The following is a 20,047-nucleotide window of genomic DNA, read 5'->3' as shown; positions in this document are numbered from 1 at the left end:
CACTGCAAATGAACTCTAGGTGCATGTGCCACCTTGTGCATCTGGCTTTATTTGGGTACTGAGGAATTGAACCTGGGTCTTTTGATCTTGTTGGCAAGCACCTTAACCACTAAGTCCAGCCTCAGGTATTTTTGATTAAGGTTAAGCTTCCTGCGTAAGTCTCCAGCATCCTGCTAGAGGTGGGGTCACTGGGGGCAGATACTGGGGTTCAGTCCTAAGAGGGATTTGGGGACAAATCTTGATTTCCCTCAAAGGTGTATTACAAGAGTAGTTTAACTCGGGCTGTTCAGGTTTGTGGTGCTGGCTGTTTGGTTGTTTCTCTCTGCTTGTATCAGTGGAAGTGAGCCAGCTTCTTCCACTATTGATGGTGTTATTCTGGACTCTGTAAGCCTGAAATAAATCCCTTCCTCCCATAAACTATAAATGAGGAGCTGAGTACAACAAACATTAGTAGAAGAAATAGGTCCTTCCATTCTCATATATCATTACTAGGAAGTGGTAGTACCTCACTGAGGGGAACTTGATAGTGTTTAGCAAAAGTAAATGCACATTTTTACTTTGATCCAGCAAGCTTACTTTTAAGAGAGCACCCCAAAGCCATATTGGCAAATGTATTGTAAAGATGAATAACAAGGCTGTTCATTGCAACAGTATTTGAAATAAAAAACAAAAGAGTATAAACGGAATGTTTATGGGTAGAGATCTGGTTGAATGAATCAGGTACACCTGTGTGATGCAGTACCAGACACTTATAAAAAGAAGGATGGTTATTTCTCTGTACACCCAGCAAGTGCTTTTTACTATAGTATGTGCACAAAGCAATGCAGGTGGAGAAAAATGTGTGTATCTTGACACTTTGCCTTTGCTTCAAAATGCTGAAAGGATAAAACATAAAATTAAAAAATAAGTGGCTAGCTTTTAGTGAATAGAGATACTGGAATGGGGGAGTAAGAATAAAAGCAGGTTTAGTTGACCTTGCTTTTATTCTGTGGTGGATTTGATTTTGCAGTCATATATAATAATGTATAATTACAAATGTCATCCCATTTTAGAAACCATCTCCAAATAATTAAAATAAAAAAGAAACCTGGGTCCTCAATCTGTATCCCAATCACAGAAAATGGATCATGTGTATTTAAAACACCATAACTTGAGCTACTCCTAGAAAGATTTACCTAAGGCTGAAAAGAGATGTCAGTCTTAAAGTGCTTGCAGAGTTATGCTTTGGTGGTTGCATTGGCATTGTTATTCTGAGACTGTGGGTACTATGGAATGAAATACAATACAGAATTATATTGAAAACAAAGGATTTTGTTATGGTTGGAAGGAGATGCAGATATAAAATTGATGGGGTTAATTAAAAATGCTTGTAGTTTGGATTTGATTCAGAAACATTAATATGAACTTATGGTTTGCCTGACAACAAAATAAGACTGAACACAATGACCATCTAAGGAACAAAAAATAGAGGGCTGGATAGATGGCTTAGTGTTTAACGCACTTGTCTGCAAAGCCAAAGAATCAAACTAAAGGTTCAATTCCCCAGGACCCTCATAAGCCAGATGCACCAGGTAGCACATGCATCTGGATTTTGATTGCAGTAGCCGAAGGCCCTGGCACATCCATTCTCTCTCTCCTTCCCCTTCTCTCCCCCTCTTAAATAAATAAAATAAATTTTAAAGAGCAAAAGAGCTGGGCATGGTGGCACATATCTTTTATCCCAGCACTCAGGAAACAGAGGAGGACTTTCATGAGTTCAAAGCCAGCCTGAGACTAGATAGTGAATTTCAGGCGAGGTTAAAGTGAGACCCTACCTCAAAAAAAATAAATTAGCAAAAGACAGGGCTGGAGATATTTTTTTTAGTGGTTAAGGTGCTTGCCTACAAAGCCTAAGGACCCAGATTTGATTTCCCAGTACCCATGTAAGCCAGATGTACAAGGTGGCACATGTGTCTGGAGTTAGTCTGCAGCGGCTGGAGGCCCTGGCATGCCCATTCTCTCTCTCTCTCTCTCATGAATAAATAGATACAATATTTTTTAAAATATTTAAATATTTTAAAAAGAGCAAAAGACATCTCTTGCACAAAAAGTGTGGCTTCTAAATACCATTCACATTGAAAGGAACCTAGGCTTACTCAACAAACACACACACACACACACACACACACCCCATACCAAAAACAGCATCTCATGGGTTACCCTTGAAGAAGACTTAGAAACAAGCTATTTTAATAAACATAAGTTAAAGTTTATATGAGTCATTATTTCAATAGGGAAACAGTAAAACTTACAAGCAGCTCAAGAGAAAATCAAAACATTGCAGATGTGTATGCTATCACTAATTTTGAAATAAATTTAGAGATAGATATGAAGGTAATCAGTTATTTTCCAACAGACAGAATTCGTTTGCATATGTATTACCAAGAACGATTTGTACTAGTGTCATTTTCTACAGCTTAGAAAGTTCTAAAAAGAAGGCTTCAATCATAAAGTTCAATATGGACAAATGAACTGCTTTCTTCCATAAGTAAATAAAAATAAAATTAAATAAAAGTACAAAGTTGTGAAAACCATATCTTACCAACTAAAGTTTTCCTGGCATTTCAGAGGTAGAAGGAGAAGGACGTCAAATTCAAGGCAAGACTGGGCCATATAATGAAACACTTCCTCAAACAAAAAAAGAAAAGAAAGTTAAAATTCATTACCAGTTGTGTTAAATGGACCTCCATTCTATCCTGTATGACCTTATTCAAAGAGTAGAAAATACTGACAACAGGGGACATGTGAATTCTGAGTACTTAATTTTAAATATTTTATTAATTATTTGTGAGAGAGAGAAAGAAAGAAAGAGGAAGAGAGGGAGAGAATGGATGTGCCAGGGCCTTCAGCCACTACAAACAAACTCCAGACACATGCTCTACCTTGTGCATCTGGCTTCCATGGGTCCTGTGGAATTGAACCTGCAACCTTTGGCTTTGCAGGCAAGTGCCTTAACCAGTAAGCCATCTTTCCAGCCCATGAGCACTTGATTTTAATGAATGCCTATTTTTTTTTTTGGGGGGGGGGCAGTTTCGAGGTAGGGTCTGACTCTAGCCCAGATTGACCTGGAATCCACTATGGAGTCTCAGGATGGCCTCAAACTCATGGCAATCCTCCTACCTCTGCCTCCTGAGTGCTGGGATTAAAGGCATGCATCACCACGCCCAGCACAATGAATGCCTAGTTTTTAAAAGACATGTTAATAGTACTTTGGCTATGTTTACAAAAAAATAGCTAAAGCATTTAAGAATGAGATTATGTGATTTTGTTTGCTGTAAAACATCCCACCTGGGAGAGGCTGTAAAGGGCCATAAGTGGATTAACAATGGAGGCTGAATGATGAGCATCAGTTTGTGTATGTATAAAATTTCCCATACTAATAATTAAAAGAAAGAAACGTAAAGTCTTTCTAATAAATGCATTTCTTTCCCTTTTTTTTCCTTTAATAATTCACATGTGTTAGTGTTGAGAGTACAGAATGTATAGTAGTCAACTTTAGCTTCTAGAATATAAATCCATAAGTTTTCAATAAAATCATGCTATCTTGCTATGGCTTTTCAGTTTTGGGTTTTTTTCTTACTTAAGATAATATGAAGTTGAAATGCTGAGCAATCATACTTTCATTTAAACATATAAATGTTATTCATGTAATTATTTCATCAACCAAAAGCTTTAAAGCCAAGTCATTTTTCTTTCAAGCCTCTCCAAATGAATAATCAATTTTTGTTTGGTTTGTTTCCAGATAACCTTTTTCATGCTGCTTTCTGCAGTGTGTGTAATGCTGAATTTGGCTGGCTCAATCCTCTCCTGCCAGAATGCTCAGCTAGTCAACTCCTTAGAAGGCTGCCAGTTGGTGAGTAATGAAATGCAAACCTTTTCATAAAGGTCATAGTCTTTGATTGTGAGGGGAGCTAAAGAAGAGATATTCTTCAATTCTCACATAAACTTTCAGTTAATCAGCTTTCTGGTTGTTTAATGAATTTAAGTTATGTTGATTCATTTCCCAATTATTCCCAATAAATTCCCAATTACAATGTGTTCATGTAATTAGCTACTTCTAGTAATTTTTAATTTAATTTAATTTTAGCTTAGGGTTTTTTTTTTTGTTTTGTTTTTTTTTTTTTTTGAGACAGGGTTCATTCTGTAGCCCTAACTGGCCTGGAACTCATTATATAGACCAGGCTAACCTTGAATTTGTGGTGGTCCCCCAGGACCAGTGCAAATTGACACAGCTTCAATGATGAAGAACTCACTGAGCTATGAAACCTAATTGTTGGAGCTTAATCTTATTTGCTTTTAAATGTGACCTAAAAGTCATGGACCATATTTCATCCCCATCAGACATGCTCAGCAGGAGTATCTACAAGTGTAGTCTCCCCACCAATGACTAGGAAGCAGCACAGTCTGGACCCCCAGCCTGACTTACCCTCCTGTCTGCACAATGTGATCATCCTCTTTGTTCCCAAGTACTGCATACCATGAATATAATATGAGGTGACTTAAAAGGGGTTGGCCATTTCTATATGGCTCATTTTTCACTAGATAGCCCTGGAGAGAAAGGTAGCAGAAGAGATCAAGGTGAGTTGAGATGGCAGCCCAGATCACAAAACCCCAATGTATGCTGTTTGTTCTTGAAGGTCCCCCCACCCCATTGCCATGTTGATCTCAAATAGACCACATTTCCTGAAATTGTGTGTTTCAGGTGAGGATAGGAAAGGTAGATCTGGTTTCCTTTGGCCCTTCTTTCTCCAATTCCTCTGACATATGCATGGAAAGATCAGCAGAGACACACAGATGCCCTCCCTCATACCCTCTCCCATGGGTACGCCTTTGGCTAGATGGTACCATGAAGGCATCAGCATCTGTCGCACTGAGAGCTGGATCTGAGGGCATCTCTCTGCTCTGACTCATGTAAGGCCAGTAACATGAACATTTCAGACCAGTACTTGTAGGAATAGTTGAGGATTTGGATTCAGGATGTGTGTGGAAGCCATAGGAGTTTGTTGGGTGGTCCCTTCTCTCCCAGCTTCCCTTTCCTTTCTTTTTGAATGTGATAATTCCTCAACACCAGATGAGAAGCAATTAGGAAGTGTTGTGTGGGGTAGGAAGGACATATGTAATGAATGGTCAAAGACAACTGGTATCTATCCTCCCGGAAAACTCATGTGTACACAGTCTACTCATGCACAGTTATACCCATTTTTATATTTCTGTACTTTTATTCTATTCCAATTCTATGTGCACTTATTAGTATTTCAAAACAATACCATATTTTTGCCAATGTATTAAGAAGCCAGAGGAGTCTGTTGGGTGGTCTCCATTCATCATCTGCTTATTTCCTTGAAGTGGAATCTCTTATGATTCCAAAGATTGCCATGAACCCTAATGGTTCTTCAGTCTCTGTTTCCCACAGGCCTGAGTTACAGGTGTTCATTGACATGCACAGCTGTTTATATGGGTGCAGGGAAATCAAACTCAGGCAGTGTCAGGCTCCTTTAAGCACTTATGGTTGATCAGAAAGCACTCTTAACCATTGAGCTATTTCTCCAGCCCCACTTACCTTCTCTCTCTCTTTTCTTTTTTTCATAACAGGCAGGAAAAGCCCTATTCCTGCCTCACCCCAAATTTCTAATCTACTTGTTTAAAATGTTCCTTCCTGTTCTTAAATGTTTAGCCTTCAAGAAGAGCCTTGATATTTTGGGAAGACAGGAATAAAAAGAAATGGTTTTGAAATTTGGGTTGAAATCCTCTTAAGCTTATAGATAATCTAGAGGGAGAATTGACATGAATACTGTGTCTTCCCATTAAAGAGCATTATGTGAGCTTTGTTTCATCTAAAAAGTTTTTTTTCAGCCTACTTGCTCCAGATTTGGGGTTTGTTTCTTTGGAACATCTAATACATATCCATATGGGTGTGTAGTGTTTACATCTCTTACCTATGTATATTTTTAAAACATCTAGATTTTCCTGCGTAAAAGGATATGAAAACAAAAGTATATTTCTATTTTGAAATTTCCAGGATATACCCTATCTTTCAGAAATAACCACTGCTAACAACTTTTGGTACCTTTCCAGCCACTGTCTTATTTTGCATCTGTGTTATTTTTGCACACAAGTTATTTACTCTACCCACAGTCACATTGCTTCTTCTGGTAACAGTTTCATATCAATTTTTGAGACCTTCTCACTATTAAATACAGACCAGTTGATAATTGAACTGGATGGGATGGGTGTATGGTAATTTATTTCAGTATCTTTTCATGAATGATACACTGGAGGTGGTTCTAGTTGCCCTTTTCATATACGTGCCTCTGGGGAGCTGGCCTCGGTGCTGAAGACATAGTCTTGAACAAGCAACAAGGTCCAAGGCAGAGAAGGAAGAACTGAGTAGTCATGCAATAAACGCATGTGCACACTCCTCAAATTGATAATGTCTGGTATGACAGAGCATACCTGCAATTCCAGGGCTCATGAGGCTTAATCCCAAGAATAACAGCTTTGAGGTCAGCCTGGGTTACATACCAAGCCCTTATCTCCAAACATCAAGAGCCAAGCACATGCTGAGTATACCCAGAGACTTGAGTTGAATTCCCAGAACCACACATAAATAAGTAAAAATCAAACCAAATAAATAATGTCAGTTATTTATAAATTGGTCTTTCAGAGCAAAGAACCATTTTACACTTTTTTCAGCACTATGGAATTTTTTCTGGTTACCCAGACCCATGGGGGAAAAAAATTGCCTGCATTTGTTCCTTTGCTGAAAAAAAATGTAAGATCTTATTATATAATTTTTATTTCTATAATTAAAAGTATGGTTTACATTTATGTGTTATTTATAGTTTTAATCTGACAATTGCCAGTGTGTAACATTTCATCTATTTTTCTGTTGGACTGTCATTTTTATAATTGATGTGTAAATGTACTTTCTCTGTTAAAAATAATCATTATTATAGGTGTTGAAATTTTTCACAACTTATTATTCATTCTTTAACCTTTCAATAGTGTGCTTTCTGTAGAAAAATTTTATGTGGTAGTCACTTATTCTTATTTCATATGTGTATTTTTATCCTCTTGGTTTTTGTAATAAGTGGTTTCCCTAGAAAATATTTTCTTCTTTAGGACTATAAACAAATTTCCTACTTTCCCTACAAATTTTGAGGTTTACAAATATTTATAATTCCATGGATCTGTGGTGTTTTTCTATAAATATTATGCTTTTATAATCCAAAAAACATGCACAGATGAACCTTCCATGCTTTTAAGTTTGCTAAGTACTTGAAATATTTTATTTCCCTGATGGCACATTTTTATCATTATTATTTCATATTGTAAAAGGGTACAAGTGGTTTGTGTGATAGTTTTTCAAATTACATTTCACTGTACTTGCAGTTAAATGTGCAGTTAAGTCTTTAATCCTATAATTCATTCAAACAAACGACTAACATACACCCTGGCTTGTGGTGTTTGTGCATCTTCTTCTGTGTAGCTTGCATTGTCTGGCACTGGCCAATAGCACCACCATATATATTCACTTCTTGTTTCTGGTTTTTATGAGAATCAGTGAATGACCCACTGGCAAGCATGGCCCTTAGCAATGGTTTCTGAATATCAAGTCTATTGTAGTACATGACATGGGATGCAGGCTAGAAGGCACAGCAGGAGCAGCATGTCTACATTTCAGCAGGCCCTGTGGCTCCATTTGCCTTGACACACCCAGGTTTGCAGCACCGCTTTTAATGGCATGTTTGTAGTCACTGATGCCAGGGTCTGCATGATATGTTGCATGCCACTTCCATGATGCAGGTGTGCTGTATACAACAGGCAAGGCATGTGGGTTCCAAGGTGTCCAAGGAAAGGAAGCTGTGATGTGGCAACACAGAACTCCCAGGTCGTTTTTATAGCCAAACCTACATGATCCCATGTGCAGTGTAACCCTTGCTGCATGTGAAGGAGTTACAGAGGAAGAAAATAGACAGATAATGATATTTTCCATCCTTGTTTTATGTCCGGCTTTCACAAGATTGCTCCTTATTTAGTATAGTGTGCTGTCAGCTTCTGAGAGGTGCCTTTATTATGTTAAGGCATTTCCTTTCATCCTGGCTTGTTCAGGTTTTGTTTTGTAATCAAGAAGCATGTAAATTTATAATCATCTTTCCAGCATCTGTGAGGGTGATCACACACTTTCCCCCTTTGATTTATTGCTCCATTGATTTGTAGTAACAGGTTTCCTAGCCCGAGTTGCCTTCATGTTACAGACACAGGCCCTCCTCGGCCCAGTGCTTCCACAGTATGCATATTATACTGACTCCACTCTGCTAATATTTTATTTAAGAATTTTACATCCAAATTAATCAATGAGATTGACCAGCAGTTTATGTTTGGGGACTTGGGGGCTATCCTTGCCTAGTTTTCATAAGAATTAAATTAAGCTTACTTTTCAGAGTGAAGTTGGGTGCATCAGTCTGACCTATGTACTCAAACAGTTCCAATAGCAAAGGCATTATTTGAGATGTTTGCATTCATCTTATAATTTTTAAACATTTCTTTCTTTACATGGTGTTTTACATATGCATATGTGTACAGACGTGAGCCTGCCACAGCACATGTGTGGAGGTCAGAGGATGGGGGATGTCTGTGCTCTTTTTCCACTTGTCTACAAATGAACAAATGCCAGTCCAGCTGGCCCATGAGCTTTAGATTCTCCTGCCCCTCATTGTTGTAGGCATGTTGGGATCACAGACAGGCCACTTTGTGTCCAGCTTTACATGTATGCTTTTGGGAATTGAGCACTGGTAGGCAGGCATTGCAATCAAGTGCCTTAAACCACTGAGCAATCTCCCCCTGTCCTCTTTTAAAACTTTTGCATGTGTGTATGAGTGTGTGATATGAATGTGTGTTTACCTGTGTGGGTGCACATGTGCATGGATGCATGTGTACATGTGTGCACAGGCACATGGAGTCCAGAGGCACATGTCAGGGCACATATCAGTCACTCTCCATATTATTCTTTGAGATAGGGTCTCTCACAGAATAAATGTAGAGCTCACTTGGCATGGAGTGGCATCAGGTCTTTGCCATTTTACACACCATCAGAAACTTGCATTCTTGTCATTGTTTCTGGAAATTTTGTGTATAGTCAAGTACTAATTTTATTAATAAAGAAAAAGTTCCTCTGTCACTTAGTACTGAGTTAATTAAAATATATGTTCTACTTGACATTGTCCCAAGAACTAAAAATACAAGTAAAATATATACAAATGGAAAATACCAGGCTAGAAAGATGGCTTAGTGGTTAAGGTGCTTGCCTACAAAGCCTAAGGACCCAGGTTCAATTCCCCAGTACTCACTAAGCCAGATGCACAAGGTGGTGCATGCATCTGGAGTTTGTTTGCAGTGGCAGGAGCCCCTCGCATGTCTACCCCCTTCTTTCTTTTTTTAAATTTTTTGTTCATTTCTATTTATTTGAGAGTGACAGAGACAGAAAGAGGCAGATAGAGAGAGAGAGAGAGAATGGCCGCACCAGGGCTTCCAGCCACTGCAAACGAACTCCAGACATGTGCGCCCCCTTGTGCATCTGGCTGACGTGGGTCCTGGAGAATCGAGCCTTGAACCGGGGTCCTTAGGCTTCACAGGCAAGCGCTTAACCACTAAGCTATGTCTCCATCCCGTCCACCTCCTTCTTCCTAATAAGTAAATAAATAAAATTTAAAAGGCAAATTTTTGAGACATTTTATTATATGTCACTATAATCTTAAAATATTATGTATTTTGGCTCGTGTAATGTGTGTGTGTGTGTGTGTGTGTGTGTGTGTGTGTGTAAATACCTGTGCTCCTTGCACACACATGTGGCCAGAGGGAAACATTGGGTATCTGCCTTTATTGCTCTTTCACCTTATTTCCCTGAGACTATCTCTCACAGAACCTGGAACTCCTCAGTTTTTTCAGTGAGTCTGGCCTGCCAGGGAGTCCCAGCAATCCTTCTTTCTACACCCCACTCTGACAGTGTTACAGGAATGTGTGGCCATTCCCCTCTTTTATCATGGGTTCTGAGGATCAAACTCAGATTCTGATGCTCCTGCAATAAGCCCTCTTTCCTACTGAGCCATCTCCTAAACTAATCTTTAGTATTTTTATACAAAACTAATACTGTGTTGCATGGTGATAATAGTGGTTGCTTTTGAGTATTTTCTGTGTGCAAGACACAACTATGATCACTAATTTGCTGTTGACAACTCTGAATAGAAGGCTGGTACTATTTCATCTCCATTTTATAGGTAGGGAAACTACAGCCTTGGGAGTGAAGCAAACTGTTCCAAAGCTGTACAGCTGTAGATGTTGGCATCACCTTCAGGATTATGTTCATAATTAAGAGAGGAACAGTGGGCTGGTGAGATGGCTTAGCAGTTAAGCACTTGCCTGTGTAGCCTAAGGACCCCGGTTCGAGGCTCGGTTCCCCAGGTCCCACGTTAGCCAGATGCACAAGGGGGCACACGCATCTGGAGTTCGTTTGCAGAGGCTGGAAGCCCTGGCGCGCCCATTCTCTGTCTCTCCCTCTATCTGTCTTTCTCTCTGTGTCTGTCGCTCTCAAATAAATAAATTAATTAATTTAAAAAAAAAGAGAGGAACAGTATATGAAGTGCTATCGGTGGAATATAGGGAATAATTCTTATTAATTCTTTGCTCAAAATAACATTTTCAAATTTTAACATACTTCATTTTAATTTTTTTACTATTTATTCATTTACTTATTTGTTTTGTGGCACTGGGGCTGGAACCTAGTGCCTCACACATGCTACACAAACAAAGTAAAACATTGAACCCATGGAGCCACTCTGCTATGGAAAAAAGAATTCCAAGGAGCCTAAGTTAAGCCTTCTACATCACGTCAAAGAACTATGAAAACAGTGTGCATTTTTGTAAGAAACACGAGTGCTTCCTTTTTAGCCACATCCAGCATATAAGGGGGAGGGGTTAATTATTTTTCACTGTAAGTAAGTGATTGATATTGTTTACGTATTGCAACACCAGTGTTTTTCTGACCCTAGGTTCTGTTTAATTAGAGTCATCACACTGCAGAGACAGTGTGATCCATCCTTGTTAGCTGTGAAACCTGGGAGACCCCATCCTCCTGTGCCCATGATCTGTGCACTAATTGGCTGTCTTTCCAGTCTGTTTCCAGGCTTCAGAGTAGGCACACTTATCCACAGAACAAAAGAGGGTGGGCCCAGGAGATGTGACATCTGGGGCAGGCATCATCATGCAAAACAGCTTGTTGTCTTCAGTCTGTCTATCCTTCTTACTGGTGATTTTTTTTTTTTCTTTCTATTAGGTGAAGGTCAGAGAGCAACCCATCTTCCAAGAAGTAATTAGCAGACTTTTCCTAGCCTAGCAGGTGACAAAAGAAAGCCAAGCTTGGTTCTAATTTCCACCTCAGCCTTATTTCCAAGCCCACTAAGAGGTGTGGAGGGATGGTAATTCTGTGAGGAAGACAGTTTTCTCCCTCAGTGTGGGGTATGTACCTCCTGTGAGCTTGGAGACTGGCTTACTAAATTACCTGCTTTTAAAATATTTTATTTATTTATTTGAGAGAGAGAGAGGATGGGCACTTCAGGGCCTCTAGCCACTGCTGGTGAACTCCGTATGCATGTGCCACCTTGTTCTTTTGGCTTTACGTGGGTACTGGAGAATCAAACCTGGGGTCCTAAGGCTTTGTAGGCAGGCTCCTTAACTGCTGAGCCATCTTTCCAGTCCAAATTACCGGCTTTTAAAAGGCAGCTGTATTGAAGTATGTCACAAATCATACTACTCATCCAATTAGTGTCTAAGTCAATGGTTTTGGGATATTTACAGATATGTGCAGACAACATAGTCAATTTCATCTCAAAAAGGAATCTTATACCTGTTAGCTATTAGTCACTTCTTTGTTGTTAGTGTTCAGTTTTAGTTTCATCTTGTGTGTGTGTTTAGGAGTGTGTGAGTGTGTGTGTGTGTGAGTGTGAGTGTGGGTGTATGCATGGCACAGCACATGTATGAAGGTCAGATGACAACTTCGAATGTTAGTCCTCACCATCAGTTTTGAGGCCTGGACTCTCCTCATTCACATTGTTCACCACTGAGCGCAACAGGCTGTGTGACCCAAGAGCTTCAAGGTGATTCTCCTGTCTCCACCTCTGTTTGTACACTCCCTCACATGCTGGGCACTGGCGTTACAGCATCTGGCTTTATGTGGGATCTGGGAATTCAAACTAATACTTACACTTGGGCATTGTGATTGTGTAATAATAAAGCTCAGGAGACTTGGGAAGTCAACAAGTCTGAGAAAAGGGTCGTAAGACCCACCCTAAAGATGTATATAAAGGGAAAACAACTACTTGGGGAGGAGGCTCTCCCACCAGCCCAGGTGCCTGCAGACTGTGCATTGAACTCCAGACATGTAGTTTCCATGAGTGTTCACCCATGCTGAGGTGGGCTTTTCAGTGGTGCAGTTGCCTTTAAGTCATCCATTGCTCCTGTAAGCAACCCCAAACCATGCTTTGTAAGTAACTCCAATAAACTTATCAGTTCACCAAACCTGGTTTTGTACAATTGCACTTTGGTCTATTGTCTTTGCCTTAGCTGTGGTGAATAGATGTGTGTTCATGTAGCTCTAGGGAAAAAGTTTCCCATGACAAGTGTATTCATTATTTTCTTGTCAAGAACAAAATACCTGAGCAGAAGCAACTCAAGGTAGGGAATGATTTATTTTTTCTTAGCGTTCCAAAGGGATATTTTCCATCCTGGCAAGGAAGACCAGGGAGACCAGCTTGTCATATTGCAGCCAGAGTCAGGAAGCAGAGAATAAATGACCTTTATGCAGAAACTCCTTGAATGATTCACATTCCTACAGGCTGAGTTACCCAGTGTTTTAAGACAAGTGAGATGGATGCAAATGGAGACAGAGATGCCAGGTTAGTATCCTACATTTAGTTGCCTGTGAGCCAAGGTGTGGAATAAGTGCTTTTTGGCCAAAGCAGTTTGCATGTGCCTATTATAGTCCAACTTCATTTTCTTGCATAAGTCTATCCAATTTTCTCAGTGCCATTTTTTAAAGATTAGTTTTCCTCATTGAATGGTCTTGGCATTCTCAGTGAAAATTAGTTAACCAAAGATAATTTAAATTATTTCTTAACTCTTAACTCAATTCATTTGTTCTATGTATCTGTCCTTGGGCTGTCATCACACTTTATTTTTTATGGGAGTAAAGGGTTTATTTCAGGCTTACAATGTCCAGGGGAAGTTCTATCAATGGCAGAAGAAGCTAGCTCATTTCATCATACATCTGCATAGAAAAGAGAGAAAAACCAATGCCAGCAAGGACAAGACGCCAGACTCAATCTGCTCTTTACACATCTTAGGGCTGGATTATATTTCATTGTTTAAATTTACAATGCACTAGAACGCATTCTTATTTTTATTAATTAATAACATTTGGTATGTATACATTCTGTGTTGGTACCCTCTTTACTCTCGTCCCTGCTTCCATTCTGCTGAGTACCCTCCTCAGTGGGTTTGCAGGTATTCCCTATGGGGTTATAGGTTACGTGTTATGGGAGCAGCAGTCAGTTTTTTGTTTTTTTTTTTTTTTTTTTTTTTTTTGCCGGGTGGACGAATACCTCTGGGCATGATGTCTCACCCTGTAGCTCTTACACTCTTTCTACTTCCTCTTCCTCAGCCATGGTGGGTGAGTTTTAAGTCTACTTCAGTGGTAAGCTCTTAGGAGCCTCTGGATCTCAGCCTTGGTAGGTGTTGAGTGTCTTTAGGGTCTGTCTCCTGCACCCTAGCACTGACTGTCAGGTTGAGCATGGAAGCTTCACTCATGCTCATCTCCCCAATTCTTCTGTGGTTTCAGCTATGGCTTGGCTGTAGTGTGAGGGATAGTTTATATCCTCGGGTCTCACTACCTTCTGAAAAAGAACAGATTCTCCAATGGAGAGTTAATTCAGCATAGTTTTAATGGGATAAGCATTATTAATTTAGGGCAAATTTGGTGTATGTAATCCTCTCTTTTAGCCAAACACTAGTGAAAGCTTGACACTGGAAAGCATAATCTTTGTCTCCATAGGATTCTGATCTGGTTCCCAATTCCAGATACGGGTTCCTTTACACTCTTAGCCAATCAGAAAGCTATTCGTTACCCACCAAGGCTGTGTGCCACTATTGCACTGGCATGTACATCCTGTCAGGGTGTTTGCTTCTGAGTAGCTTAGAGCTCTGGTTCCTTAGACCGTTGTTGGCCACTTTACTATAGTAGCTCATGTAGTGCTTTCCAGCATTAGATGGGCTAACTGTCTGGGGCCTGGCTCTCTCCTATATTCCAGCCAGGTCTTTCCATGTTGTATTGGCAGCATATGGTGTCTTCACCAGTAGGGTCTTACCTTTTGCATCAGGCAAGTAACCAGGTGTTTTGACAGAAACCTGTCTTGTTTGGGTGACCTTGAGGACTTTCTGATCAATAACTTATTGTAGGCTGCAACCAATTTCTGATACTGGGAGTTACAAGCCAGAGACAAAAAAAAAATTAAGCTTAGGCTTCATCTCACCCTCACCAGGGTCCTTCTTTTCAGGTGCTCTCCCTTATTCCTTTTGAGGGTTATTATCTATAGTCTATTTCCAAGGCTAAAGGTTTCTTTGGTACTGGTTCAGTTTGGATTTAGTTTTGTCCTCACAGTTTCTTCATGCCTATTGCTTTGTAGTAAATTTTGCATTTGGAAAATGTGAGTCCTCGTGTTCTTGGATCAATATTGATTTGGCTAAACACAATTTAATAGGAATTTTAGAACCAGTTTGTTTATTTATGTGAAGATCATCTCACCTTGGAAAAATGATCAAACCTTTTTTGAAACAGTTATTAGTTACTCTCTACCTTTTTACTGTTTGTGGTGAATTATACAATAAAGCAGCAATGTACCTAATTCAAAATAATGGACCAGAGCTGTGCAGATACCTCAGTTAAAAGCACTTTCCATGTAAGCATGTGGGACAGAGGGAGTCTGACAGACCACTTGGATTTTACCCTAAGTACCTACATAAACAGCTGAGCATAGCCACACACATATAATCCCAGTTCTGTGGAGAGCAGAGACCAAAGACTCATCTGGGCCCACAAAAGTGGCAAGTTCCAGAATCATTAAGACACTCTAGCTTGAGTAAGAATGGATATAGGAGCAAAGGGGACATCCAACATTCTGCTCTGGCCATGACAGGCAAGTGCACCCCACAGCAGGTGAGCTCATAGGCATTGTGTGGGCACATACACATGCATACTCCATATACATCACACATGTGTGTGCACACACATACCTCCCACCACCATCAATACCACAGTATAAATATTCTGCAAATTTCGTAACTTCATTTTTCTTTACCGCTGAGTAGAACTCCATTGTATAAATATGCCACATTTCATTATCCACTCATCAGTTGAGGGACATCTAGGCTGGTTCCATTTCCCAGCTATTTTAAATTGAGCAGCAATAAACATGGTTGAGCACGTACTTCTAAGGAAATGCGATGATTCCTTCAGATATATGCGTAGGAGTGCTATAGCTGGGTCATATGGTAGATCAATTTTTAGCTGTCTTAGGAACCTCCACACTGATTTCCACAATGGCTGGACCAGATTGCATTCCCACCAACAGTATAGAAGGGTCCTCTTTTTCCACATCCTTGCCAGCATTTATGGCCATTTGTCTTCATGATGGTAGCTGATCTGATAGGCGTGAGATGGAATCTCAGTGTAGTTTTAATCTGCATTTCCCTGATAACTAGGGATGTAGAACATTTTTTTAGATGCTTATACGCCATTCGTAATTCTTCTTTTGAGAAGTCTCTATTTAGTTCCATAGCCCATTTTTTAATTGACTTGTTTGATTTCTTATCATTTAATTTTTTTGAGTTCTTTGTATATCCTAGATATTAGTCCTATATCAGATGTATAGCTGGCAAAGATTTTTTCTCATTCTGTAGGTTGCCTCTCTGCTTTATTCACAGAGTTCTTTGCCATACAAAATCTTTGTAATTTCATGAGGTCCCAGTGGTTAATCTGTGGCTTTATTGCCTGAGCAATTGGGGTTATATTCATAAAGTCTTTTGCAAGACCAATATGTTGAAGGGTTTCCCTACTTTTTCCTCTAGCAGTTTAATTTTCAGAGTTTCAGGTCTGATGTTAAGGTCTTTAATCTATTTGGACTTAATTCTTGTGCATGGAGCAAGAGAAGATTCTATTTTCATCTTTACGGATAAATATCCAGTTTTCCCAGAACCATTTGTTGAAGAGGCTGTCTATTCTCCAGTGTGTATTTTTGGCATTTTTAGCAAATATCAGGTGGCTGTTGCTACTTTGACTTTCACCTGGGTCCTCTATTCTGTTCCATTGATCTATATGTCTGCTTTTGTGCCAGTACCATGCTGTTTTTGTTACTATGGCTCTATAGTATAGGTTAAAATCAGGATTAGTGATGCCACCAGCCTCATTTTTGTTGCTCAGAATTATTTTAGATATTCGAGTTTTTTTATGATTCCAAATGAATTTGTGGATTGTTTTTTCTATTTCCTTGAAGAATGCCATTGGAATTTTGATGGGGATTGTATTAAATGTGTAGATTGCTTTTGGTAAGATTGCCATTTTCACAATATTGATTCCTCTGATCCAGGAACAAGGGATGTTTTTCCATTTCCTAGTGTCCTCTGCAATTTCTTGCTTGAGTGCTTTATAGTTCTCATTGAAGAGATCCTTTACTTCCTTGGTTAGGTTTATTCCAAGGTACTTTATTTTCTTTGATGCAATTGTGAATGGGAGTGATTCTCTGATTTCTTTCATTGTGTGTTTGTTGTTAGCATATAGGAATGCTACTGATTTCTGTGTATTTATTTTGTATCCTGCTACGTGGCTATAGGTGTTTATCAGCTCTAACAGTTTGATGGTAGAGTCTTCAGGGTCCTTTATATATAGAATAATGTCATCTGCAAATAATGATAACTTGATCTCTTCCTTTCCAATTTGTACCCCTTTTATGTGCTTCTCTTGCCTTATTGCTATGGCAAAGACTTCCAGTACTATATTAATTCAAATTGGGGACAGTGGACACCCTTGTCTTGTTCCTGATTTTAGTGGAAAAGCTTCCAGTTTTTCCCCATTTAGTAATATGTTGGCTATAGACTTGTCATAAATAGCCTTTATTATATTGAGATATGATCCTTCTATTCCCAGTCTCTGTAGGACTTTTATCATGAATGGATGTTAGATTTTGTCAAATGCCTTTTCTGTATCTAATGCAATGGTCATGTGATTTTTGTCCTTCAGTCCATTTATATAATGTATTACTTTTATTGATTTGCATAAGTTGAACCATTCCTACATCTCTGGTATAAAGCCTACTTGGTCCGGGTGAATGATCTTTCTGATATATTCTTATATTCTGTTTGCCAATATTTTGTTGAGAATTTTTGCATCTATGTTCATGAGGCAGATTGGTCTGTAATTTTCTTTTTTTGTTCTATCTTTGCTTGGTTTTGGTATCAGGGTGATGCTGGCTTATAGGAGTCTGGTAGGATTCATTCTTTTTCTATTTTATGGAAAAGCTTAAGAAGCAATAGAGTTAGTTCTTCCCTGAAGGTCTGGTAAAGTTCAGCAGCGAATCCATCTGGGCCTGGACTTCTTTTATTTGGGAGATTTTTGATAACTGCTCAGATCTCCATACTTGTTATAGGTCTATTTAAGTTATTAATCTCATCTTGATTTAATTTAGGTAAGCCATATAAATCAAGGAAATCATCCATTTCTTTCATATTTTCATACTTAGTGGAGTATATGTTTTTATAGTATGTCCCTATGACTTTTTTTTATTTTAAATTTCTCTGGTGTCTGTTGTGTTGTTACCTTTTTCATCTCTAATTATATTAATTTGTGTCTCTTCTCTCTTTCTTTTGGTCAGATTTGCTAAGGGTTTATCAGTCTTGTTTATCCTTTCAAAGAACCAACTCTTTGTTTAATTGATTCTTTGGATTTTTTTTGGTTTCTATTTCATTAATTTCTGCCCTAATCTTTATTATTTCTTCCTGTCTGCTGATCATTGGTTTGCCTTGTTCTTCTTTCTCCAAGGCTTTAAGATGAAGCATTAGTTCATTTACTTGCGACCTTTCTAATTTTTTAATATAGGCACTTAAAGCTATAAATTTACCTCTTAGGACTTCATTGTGTCCCAGAGATTTTGTTATGTTGTGTCCTCATTATCATTTGACTATAAATTTTTTTATTTCCTTCCTTATTTCTCCATTGATCCATTCATCATTTAGTAATGTATTGTTTAGTTTCCATGATTTTGTGTCTTATCTATAACTTTTCTTGCTATTGATTTGTATATTGATTCCATTGTGGTCAGATAGAATGCAAGGAATTATTTCAATTTTCCTGTATTTGTTAAGATTTTCTTTGTGTCCTAATATATGGTCTATTTTATAGAATGTTCCATGTGCAACTGAAAAGAATGTATATTCTGCAGCCTTTGGATGAAATGTCCTGTATATATCTGTTAGGTTCATTCCTTCTATGACCTCATTTTTTCCAGATGCCTCTCTGTTTATTTTTTCCCAGGTTGACCTGTCAATTGATGAAAGTGGGGTGTTGAAGTCCCCCAGTACCACTGTGTTTGGTGTTATCTGTGACCTTAATTCGATTGGGGTTGTTTGATGAATTTGGGAGCCCCCATGTTAGGTGCATATATGTTTAGGATTGTAATGTCCTCCTTTTGGAGTGTGCCCTTAATCATTATAAAGTGATCTTCCTTATCTTTCTTGACTAGCATTGGACTGAAGTCTATCTTGTCAGATATTAGGATAGCAATCCCTGCTTGTTTTCTAGGCCCATTTGCTTGAAACACCATTTTCCAACCTTTCACCCTAAGATAATGTCCATACTTTATAGAAAGGTGAGTTTCTTGGAGACAACAAATTGTAGGATCCTGCTTTTTAACCCAGTCTGCAAACCTATGTCTTTTGGTTGGGGCATTGAGGCCGGTGATATTAAGAGATATTATTGAAAGGTGTGCATATATGTTTCCCATTTTCTTGTACTTACAGTTCTACCTTTGCTCTCTTGTGTTAACTAGTATTTGTGTATTGTTGTTTTATCTAGGTTCCTTATATGTGTGCTTTTCCTTCTCTTTGGCATGGAGGATTCTTTCAAGTATTTTCTGTAGAACTGGTTTTGTATTCAAATACCCCTTTAGCCTGCTTTCTATTTGAATGAATCGCTTTGCAGGATAAAGTAACCTTGGTTGATAGTTGTTATCTTTCAGAACTTGGAATACATCACTCCAAGCCCTTCTGTCTTTTAAAGTTTGTCTTGAGTAATCTGCTGTAATCCTGATTGGCTTGCCTCTGTAGGTAACTTGATTTTTTTCTCTAACTGCTTTCAATATTTTTTCTTTGGATTGTGTGTTTGGTAGTTTGATTATAATATGGCAAGGAGAGGTTCTTTCCATGTTTTGTCTGACTGGGGTTCTACAGGCTTCCTGTATCTGCATTGGCACCTCTTTCCCAATTTAGGGGAAGTTTTCTTCTATGATTTTGTTTAAGATGCCTACTATGCCTTCAGAGTGAAATTCTTCTCCTTCTACTATGCCCTGAATTCTTTTTTCTCAATTTTTTTATTAATTAGTTTTGTATTCAGCAAATACAGTCAGTTTGGTACCATTATTAGGCTCATCCGTGACCTACCCCCTCTCCATTAGCCCCTCCTTGTTGAGGTATATGGGTTGTGCATTTTGGAGTTAGCCCACAGTTATAGGTAAGATAAATGTCTCTGCATATCATGACCCAACATGTGTCTCTGACATTCTTTCTGCCCCCTCTTCCACAAAATTTCCCTGAGCCATGTTGGGCTAATATTTGGTCCGCTTCAGTGATGAGGTGTTGGGGGCCTCTGAGGCTCTGGCTCTCTGATTTTGTAGGAGTTGATTTTTCTCTG

General features: G+C 38.9%; 1 protein-coding gene across 1 annotated transcript in view; it reads left to right on the top strand.

Annotated features, from left to right (window-relative positions):
- Positions 1–20,047, top strand: part of Fam189a1 (family with sequence similarity 189 member A1) — a 455,203-nt gene that overhangs the window by 336,488 nt on the left and 98,668 nt on the right. Inside the window, exon 3 of the mRNA XM_012948679.2 lies at positions 3,782–3,892. Coding sequence (XP_012804133.2) covers positions 3,782–3,892 — 111 coding nt within the window. The remainder of the gene's footprint in view (positions 1–3,781; positions 3,893–20,047) is intronic.

This window comes from Jaculus jaculus, chromosome 3 (assembly GCF_020740685.1).
Source record: "Jaculus jaculus isolate mJacJac1 chromosome 3, mJacJac1.mat.Y.cur, whole genome shotgun sequence".
Taxonomy (NCBI): domain Eukaryota; kingdom Metazoa; phylum Chordata; class Mammalia; order Rodentia; family Dipodidae; genus Jaculus; species Jaculus jaculus.
Note: the sequence above shows the minus strand (reverse complement) of the source record. Positions and strands in the feature narration are given on the sequence as shown.